Source organism: Mastomys coucha, unplaced genomic scaffold, assembly GCF_008632895.1.
Source record: "Mastomys coucha isolate ucsf_1 unplaced genomic scaffold, UCSF_Mcou_1 pScaffold20, whole genome shotgun sequence".
NCBI lineage: Eukaryota > Metazoa > Chordata > Mammalia > Rodentia > Muridae > Mastomys > Mastomys coucha.
The window spans coordinates 8,346,619-8,356,181 of record NW_022196903.1 but is presented as its reverse complement, the minus strand read 5'-3'; the positions used below and the strand labels follow the sequence as shown (position 1 = coordinate 8,356,181).

Here is a 9,563-nt window from a genome sequence, read left to right as displayed (position 1 = left end):
TATATATATATATATATATATATATGTTTCTGTTCTGGTGTGTGTGTGTGTGTGTGTGTGTGTCTGTATATCTGTGTGTATCTGTATATGTATGTGTGGGTGAATGTATGTGTGTGGGTATGGTGTTGGTGTGTGTATCTGTGTGTTTGTTGTCTATATGTATCAGTGTGTGTGTGGTGGAATGTTTTTCTGTGCCAAAGCAGCCAATGAAGGCTATGTGTTATCTAAAGAAAACATAAAGGTTAGAAGTTGTCTCAGTGAGTAAAGTGCTTGCTGCACAAGCATATGACTCTTACTTTGATTCCCAGTACCCACATAAAGAGCAGGGTGCAGTAGAGGGTGACTCTAATCCCAGTGCTAGGTGGAAAAGGGCCAGAGGATGCCAGCGGCTCATAAGCTGGCCAATCTTGACAATGGTTGAGCCCCAGCTTCTGTGAGAGACCCTGTCTCAAAAATAAACTGAAAAAGATAGAAGAAAGTACTCAGAATCTAGCCTCCAAATGTGCACTCGCACTGCACACGTATACACACACACACACACACACACACACACATGCACTTGTGTCTACTATGATTCTTAGAAGTACACTAACCACATTTGTACAGTAAACTGGGAATTAGGAGAGAATTTCTCACTCTGTGAAAATGCTATTAATTTTTAAATTATGGAGTAATTAGACACATGCTTTTCTTTTAGCTATTACTTGTAGAAAGCAAGATGGAGGGCAGGCTAGCATCCAGGAGTGCCTCCAGTATGCAGGCCCTGTGCCAGCCCTGACCCAGGCTTGCCAGATCCCCTGCCAAGATGACTGTCAATTTACCAGCTGGTCCAAGTTTTCTTCATGCAACGGAGACTGTGGTGCAGTTAGAACCAGAAAGCGTGCTATTGTTGGTAAGAATAATTGGGATGCTAAATGTACCTCTTATCTTGACAGAAAAATACAATAAAACTCGAACCAAGAGCATTCTGTGAGTATATTTGAAAGTCCTTATTGTTGCTGCAGTTATCCTGAATATTTCAGTAGATTCAGGTGTGTATTTTAATGCAAGATAACAGTGATAGAAGCATATTATGTTAGAAGAAAGGAAAAGCAGCTTATTCCCTATGCAACAAATAGTAGAAGATTGTTCTCTTTAAACATGCACCTTTAATGCCTTGCCAAGAAAGTTTGTAGTGTCTGGAGCAAAGAGTAGAGGCTAGCCCGTTTGTCAAATCGGCCTGTTCTCACCACCCTTGCCTCAGTTCATAGCTTATCTCCTGCAATGAGAAATGGAGCATTAACTCTGTGTCTGAAACCTGCATTCAAACACAGTCCCAATTGCTTTAAAAAGAAAAAAAAACTGACCTGGTTAACAGTTTAGAAGACAAGAGAATACACTGAAATAGGATGCAATTGAACACACTGTCAGAGGCAAAAACACAAACAAAATACTGGTGATGATTATTATTATAATCTACATATTTATAGAGAGACTATATGTATAAATATAATTAAATATTTTAATATAATTAAGGAATATATTATATATGACAAAATTATAATTATTTATCATGAATATTTCATGTATTACTAACATAATTAAATATATAATTTTAAAGTACATATGCAACTTATGGGTGAGGATTTTTTAAGAGATACTTTCTTTTTATTTAAAACTTTTTGCAAGTTTTATTCTGCTACACAAATCTTGTTTCTGAGTACTACTGCTATTGCCTGTATTTGTCATCTGAAGTATGTCAAAATGACTGCTGTTCAGAAATTTTGCAAGATTCAGACTAGTATGCCAAGAAATTAACCTTAACTCTCCAATTCTGAATTATAATCCCATGAATCTCTGCCAGCTATTTGCAGTCAGCAGAAAAGAATGCAATCCAGTGAAGTATGTATTCCTCTGCATCCTGCAGTTTTGCATATATTAAAAAGGAGAGGTTAGTGCAATTGCCACAAACTCCTGAGTCAGGACAAACATGAGGAGTTCAGCATTTCAAAGAGGATCAAAACCAACTGCAATTCTTTATGCAAAGCGGACTATTTTTAAATGACAAAATAAAAGTTTCACTGTGCAAGGCACAAAGCACCCAATATCAGCAAAAAAATGTATTTAGAAAGCACTTAGAAATGAAATGATATCGCTTATTTATAGGCCACTACTGAATAAAATCAAAGGCGAAGAAAGGAATCACAAGAATGTGAAAAATCTTAGGGATGCTAGAAATTAATAACATATTTTCCAACATAATTCTCTCCCACAGGAAAAAGTAAAAAGAAGGAAAAATGTAAGAACTCCCATCTGTATCCTCTGATTGAGACCCAGTATTGTCCCTGTGACAAATATAACGCACAACCAGTGGGGAACTGGTCAGACTGTATTTTACCAGAAGGGAAGGCTGAGGTGCTCTTGGGAATGAAGGTACAAGGCGACAGCAAGGAATGTGGACAAGGATACCGTTACCAAGCGATGGCATGCTACGATCAAAATGGCAGACTTGTGGAAACATCGCGGTGCAACAGCCATGGTAACCTAATACTGCTGCAGTGTTTGTATTGCTCTTTGGTAAATACACCCGTATCATAGAGAGTATAGGAAAGCTTGCAGAAGTGTTTTCTAACTAGAATAATGTGCATCCCATACCCTCTGTTTATAACAGGACATAAGACTCAAGAGTTATCAGATGAGTCCCATGTTGCTTAGAAGCAGTTTATGGGGCCCCCGTTCTCACACACAAAGGCAAGAATAGTTAAGGAACATTTCTTTGGAACTTATCAACAGACTTCAGTCAACAGACCCAACAATCCCCAACTGGTATGTGAACAAAAGGGAACTGGAAATGTGTAAGATTCTAATACAAACAGCAGATTGAACTTTTAAATGAGGGAGACTTTAACAACCCAACTGGCAAACTTTGCAGTATGCCCAGAATGATATTAAAGTAGCAGACAGGAAAGGCAAAATTCTCAAATGTCTGTTCATAGTCCAGTAGAGACTAGGGGGGGAGAGCAAAAATTACGTCTAAGAAACTCTGCCTACTTTTCTTTTATAAACTAAACTGCAGGGACAATAATTTAGTTCTCAAAAGTGTGTATCTAGTAGTTACTCAGAGCCAAGGTATACAATGAATCCTTAAGTTTTGTTCTGAATATAGCAGAAGCAATATATCACTACCATTTTTAAACTTTAATATATCTGCTTTTTAATGGAATAAAGTTATTTTATAGTGTGTTAGCTTGAGCTCCAGATAGATTTTCTTTTTTCAAAATTCAGACACTGATGTTCCTACCTTGTTATAGAACTGACCAAGAATGGAAAAGTTAAATTGCTAGGAGCAACTCCACAGCAGTTACCCTCCAACCTTGATGAAATAACTTGTGCTATTGAAAAAGGCTAGTCCAGTTTTAGTATATGGTCCAAAAGACAATGAAAGCTAATAGTACCATTTTACATTTATAAATTCTCAAAGCAACATGCCAACATATTTCTTCCTGTCCCTAAGCCTTCCCTAACAAAAGACCTTCTAGAAATCTTATTTTAACATTTCCTCATAGTTCTTGTTCTTTCAAACCCTGAAGAGCCCTCAAGGCTGAAGGTATAGATATATTAGGATAGTATGAGTCCATTGCTAAATGGAAGATTTCTGCATTTGGAGTAATTCATGTTAAGAGAAGAAGTTTAAACTCTACGACTATCTATAAAAGCAACATGATTTTATAGTCAACATCAAATAAGGAAAGTGTTATCAATTAGATTCCAAACATAGAGATACCTTTCCTAATTTGAGATGACAATGTATAAAATTTTTGAATTCAATAGGAATGTGAAGATGATTTAAATTGAGTTTCTCTTGGACTGCATTATTTGCTAATATTTAATTTGTTATGTGTAGTGACTTACTGAGATAAAAATTCATTTCGAACATTACCTTGAGCTTTCAGAATGCCTTTCAGATCGATCTGCTTTTACTCTGGTCTACTAATTTGATGCATGAGAACTTTAGCAATCATATTTGGGGACTAGAAAAGAAAATGATTTAATTTTTAAGGTGATGGAGACCATAAGCAGAACTTTGTGTATGCGAGGTAAGTATTTTACCACTGAGCTATTTCCAGTCCTTAGAAACAAACTTTTGGTTATCACAATTTGCTATCTAATAAATGTAACTAAGCCACGTAATTAAAAGGTTTAAAACAGAAATGACATTGAAATTAGCCAAAGGCAGATGGCTTACCTTCGTGTGATCAAGTTGAGGTGCAGAGAATGCAGCTCTACATTCCAGGAAAGGTACAAACAGTAAAAGAATCCCCTGAGGAGTTTGAAAGAACCTTAGAAAGTCTTCACCAAGAAAACCATTCCATCTGTGCTCCTTTTCTTCATGATAAACATTTATTTATTTGTTTGTTTGTTTTATTCTTTAATCCTTTTTTTACAGTCCAGACTTCATTCCTTTCCTGTTCTGTCCCCCAATCGCTCCCCATCCCATACCTCCTCTCCTCCTCCCCTCCCACCCCCACATCTCCAAGAGGATGTTCCCAACCCATCCCCACCCCACCAAACCTCCCCATTTCCTGGGGCTTCAAGCCTCTCAAGGGTTAGGTGCATTTTTTTTTCTCACTTAGGTTAGACCAGGCAGTCCTCTGTTGTATATGTATCAGAGGGCTCATATCAGCTGGTGTATGCTGTCTGGTTGGTGGCTCAGCGTCTGAGAGATCTCAGGGGTCCAGATTAGTTGAGAGTACTGGTCTTCTCATGGGGCCACCCTCTTCTTCAGCTTCTTCCAGGTTTTCTGCAGTTCAGCCACAGGGTTCCCCAGATTCCAGCCATTGGTTAGGTGCTAGTATCTGCATCTGACTCTTTCAGCTGCTTGTTGGGTCTCTCAGAGGGCAGCCATGCTAGGCTCCTGTCTGCAAGTGCACCACAGCATCAATAACAGTCTCAGGGCACCAGGCTTCCCCTTGAACTGGGTCCCAATTTGAAGAGATGGCTCAGAGCACTGACTGTTTTCAAGAGGTCCCAGCAAACACATGGTGGCTCACAACCATCTCTGTTCTTCTGTGACTCTGTCATCTTTAATGATGACAGTGCACCGTCTTCATCCTCATCTTCAATCTCTTTTCATTTGTAATAGGGTATCTGGTGAGTTGTTTTAACATTTACGAACACCAGTTCTAAGGAACAACTAAGGAAATTTCATCCCTTTGAACAGATATCTGTTTTTTATTTGTTTTTGTTATATCCCATCAGTTTGATAGTTTGTGGATTGTCAAAGTTGGCTACACAGTTCTAGGCCTGCTCTTCATCGCTCTCTGCCTTCTCAAAGACAAATCAACTTTCTAGATGGATCATCAATGTGGAGCTTTATGTGGCTTGGAGAAAAGCTATCTGCCTGCTTCAGTTTGAGCAGAAAGTTGACCCCTATTGTATGAAGTCAATGAGTTAATCCTTTATTCAATTCTCACTTGCCTTGGGGCAGTTCTGTCTAACCTCTGCTGTCTATCCTCTGTGACTTATGTTACCAGTAATTACAGTGTTATGCAATTCAACTTTCCCCAGTTTAATTGTGTGCCAGTTTAGACTATTTTCCATGTGGCCAACCCTTTTTAATTTCTTCAACTTGGAGCATAGTTTTATTACTGCAGCTTAGGCTTTCTTATGATGATAGACTCTAGGCTGAGGAAAGCTACAATTATATTCCCACAATCAGATCTGATTTTTTTGTCTTTTAATAAGATCAGATCACAGTATGTAATTTAAGATTACACAATCTTCTGTTCTTTCCATTATAAAATTTAAAATAATTATGTTAGTTCATTTTAATATTTTAAAGAATCTTAGAGGTTACTTGGCTTATGCAAGAGATACATGCAAGATTTCATTCATTCATATGTGAGACAGCTTTATCATGCGACATCTAAACAGACCCAGCACTCTAAAATCCCTCATTCTGTTCTTCAGCTGGTATTTATAAGGCATGCATCACCCTATAAACATATTATAGAGTTTACCTTGTATATTCAGTATATGTGTTTTCATCTACCATGCATAAATATAGATTTGCTAGAACACATTAGACTCCTATACTTATTCATAAAGAAGAAAACCCTTAAAATCATAAGAATAACATACACCCGTGTATCCATCAAAATTCACAATATATCTGTCAAAGCATTGAAAGTGGAAAGTGTTTTCAGCTTAGCTGGAGCAGTGAGAGTTTGCTCCAAGTTATATGCTGTTCTTTTTGTAAACAGAACACAAGTTACCTTAAAGCTGTTGGGCACATTTTACTTGGAGACTTCAGTAGTCAAGATCCAGTGCCTCCCTAAGCTTCCTTTGCTGTCCGGCATCACAGAGGCATTCAGATAGCTGGCATATTTTGTAGACCGCATTGTATATGTTCACATTGTTTGTTTGTTTGTTTGTTTGTTAGACTTGCCTTCTGACACACCAAAGCTGAGGTTCTGAAGAGCCTCTCTGCAAGCTTCATTAGGGTGATGTTAATTTCATCTTAACATTAATTTTGAAAAAGGGCACTTCGTGTTATATCATCCCTACTTTCTCTGCCTACTATGCTAACAAATAATAATAACACAGAGGGGGCTACTCTGCACTGAATGACTTTAATAGTTGATTTTGCAAGCACCTATGGGATTCACAGCATACCCATTCAAGTTTGATATTTTGTAAAAACTGTCACTACAACCGAATTTACTCATACAGAATTTGATCACAGGTAGTTTTCAGCACTAGAGCAGTAATTAAAAGAAAAATAAATCCATAAAATTTTTAAGTTAAACAAAATTAATATTAATACAAAGTATTTTACAATGCACAAATACCAAAATTTGAGTAAGTAGAATTTTAATATGTTAATAAATGTTTTCATATTACAAGCTATACCTTGATTGGTAGCATTTGTCACTATTGCTAACACCCTAAGCATCCTCATCTCACCAGCCTCCTTCAGCCTTAATACTGAAATGGTTATAAACCAGATGCAGGTTTCCATAGCCAAAGTAAAGGACCGTTAACATCAGACAATGTCTCCTTGGCCAGGATCTCCAGAGCAGGTGCTACAAGTGTAACACTGCTTACTGTTTTAATATGTGGGAACAGAAAGACTCATCAGGAAAACTTAGAAGAGAACAACATGTCAGATGAGGAAAATGTCAGTTTAATACCCGATTTACACAGATGCCAGTATGAGAGTTAATCACATGACCCAAACTCAAAACCTATCTGATTAAAAAAACAAATGAAATTGGGTAGAATAGATTTTTCAGATAGTACACATGAACACTCAGCACAACAGAACTGAAAGTATTACTTTCCTGATGAGATTCTAAGAAGGACATAAGTTTAATACTAGAGGTTACTCAGAAACAAAATTGAGTAAGAAACTCTTCCTGTCATGGTGGATATATGTGGCCCAGGAAGAGCATGTTTCCTTAAATCAAGAGGCCATGAAGAGAGTTTTATAAACAAACTGAAATGGAGTTCTAATATTTCCAAAAGCCTTTTCAGTTATGAGAACTTCACTCATTTCAGAATTTGTAATTTCTCATTTGACAGAGAAAACAGTTAGTATTGCTTTTGTGCAGTTATTCAAAAGTACACATCTGACTTTCCAGGGATAACACAATTCAAAATTGAAGAGTCAGAGAAATAGAGAATCCCAGAGGTCACCTAGCACAAAGAAAGAACCATGGTACAGATGCTAATTTAAGCGCCCGTGGAGTCAGCTCTGTACTCCTGGGTCTCCCTGTAGCCCCATCATGGAAGTAAAGAGCAAGAGACTTGGGAAATCCTCACAGCTACAGCTTGCTCTGTAGTTAGGGTTTTCTATTGCTGTGATGGAATCCATGACCCGGGGAGGAAAGGGTTTATTCAGCTTATGTTTCAACATCATAGCTCATCATCAAAGGAAATCAGGATAGAAACTCAAAGAGGACAGGAACCTGAGCCAGGAGCTGACTTAGAGGCTATGAAGGAACTTATTGACTTGTTCCTCGTGGTTTGCTCAGCCTGCTTTTTTTTTTTTTATAGAACCCAATGCCACCAGCCCAGGGATGGCACCACAGTACGCTGAACACTCCTCCTTCAAGCACTAATTAAGAAACTACTCTACAGCATCATTTCTTGATCCCTTTGAGGGCAGAACGACTTTTTCACAGGAGTCACTTAAGACCATTGGAAAACAGATGTCTACATTATAGCATAGATTCATAATAGCAAAATTACAGTTATGAAGTAGCCACACAATAACTTTATAGTTGGGGTTACCTCAACATGTAGAACTGTCTTAGAAGGTCACAAGATTAGGAAAGTTGAGAGCCACTGCCTTACAGACTTACAGCCTGATCTAGTGGAGACATTTTCTCATTTTTTTCTCTATTGACTCTAGATTATGTCTAACTGACTTATAACTACCCAGCAGATGATATAACCACACCTCAACTCACCTCTCTGGTTGAAAATGTGGTTCTTAAAATAGTTCCACAGAGCTCCTCAGGCTATGATGTCCAGTGTAATCTTTAATGACCTCTGCATGGTCAGATTTGTTTTCTGGTTTGGGGATGAGCATGTTGCACTGCTTAGAAGACATTTAACAGCTTTGAACAATTCACTCTGCTGAATAATAAACAAAGACTAGAGAAACTATCTATCCATGCTTTCTGCCATTGAATGTTAACTCGCTTTCTGTTAACCTTTGACATCTCGTTGCTTCTAATGTTATCCAAAAGGAGCAAAGGGACCATCTATGAGCTATATCTGGTGAAAATATGGGTGACATCCATGTTAACTCATTTACTTGTTTGTTTATTGTGTGTATGTGGGGAGAAAGATGTGCCACAACATGGAGGTCAAAGGATAACTCATAAGGGTGGGTTCTCTTTCTCCAGCATGTGGGTTCCCAGGTTGGAAGTTAGATCTTCAAGTTTGGAGGCAAGTCCCATGTCCTGCTGGGCCACCTCCCTAGCCCCATGTGAGCTTTTTTTATATAACTACAGAACAGTTCAGTACTTATTGTGTTATATCACAACTCTGAAATATGTAGAATTCTTTATACAAGTGTATATAGAATTCTACTTTGTTTTTACATGGGTACACCTAAACAAATCTGGATATATTTGCTTATTAAGTAGACATGACATAGAAGTAACATGACAAAGCCTTCAGCTTTTCTAATGATGCTGAAATTTTCCATACTGTGCATAAGTGCATAGTAAATAGGAAGAGCTGGACCTGCAAATGTATCTAAAGCAAACAAATAAAACAAAATGGCATTTTTGTTATATTTGCCTACATACTTCACTGTGATAATTCACTGCCCAATGTTGATTCACAACTTTTCATCAAATATATGAGCTTCAGTAGAACATTGAAATATTGGAGTATATATATATGTTATAGATTTTTCTATAATTTATCAAATTACCAGTTTTGAATATGTCATTTATAATATATTATTTTCAGGTTTTACTTTTCATTCCCTTGTAAAAGTCTACTTAAGTTACCCTGGTTTTGGTTGCAGTCATATTCACAATATATATATATATATATATATATAT

General features: G+C 37.4%; 1 protein-coding gene across 1 annotated transcript in view; it reads left to right on the top strand.

The window, feature by feature from the left end:
* Thsd7a (thrombospondin type 1 domain containing 7A) overlaps nt 1-9,563 on the top strand; it is a 380,717-nt gene that overhangs the window by 317,645 nt on the left and 53,509 nt on the right. Inside the window, exons 12-13 of the mRNA XM_031381188.1 lie at nt 698-892; nt 2,255-2,518. Coding sequence (XP_031237048.1) covers nt 698-892; nt 2,255-2,518 — 459 coding nt within the window. The remainder of the gene's footprint in view (nt 1-697; nt 893-2,254; nt 2,519-9,563) is intronic.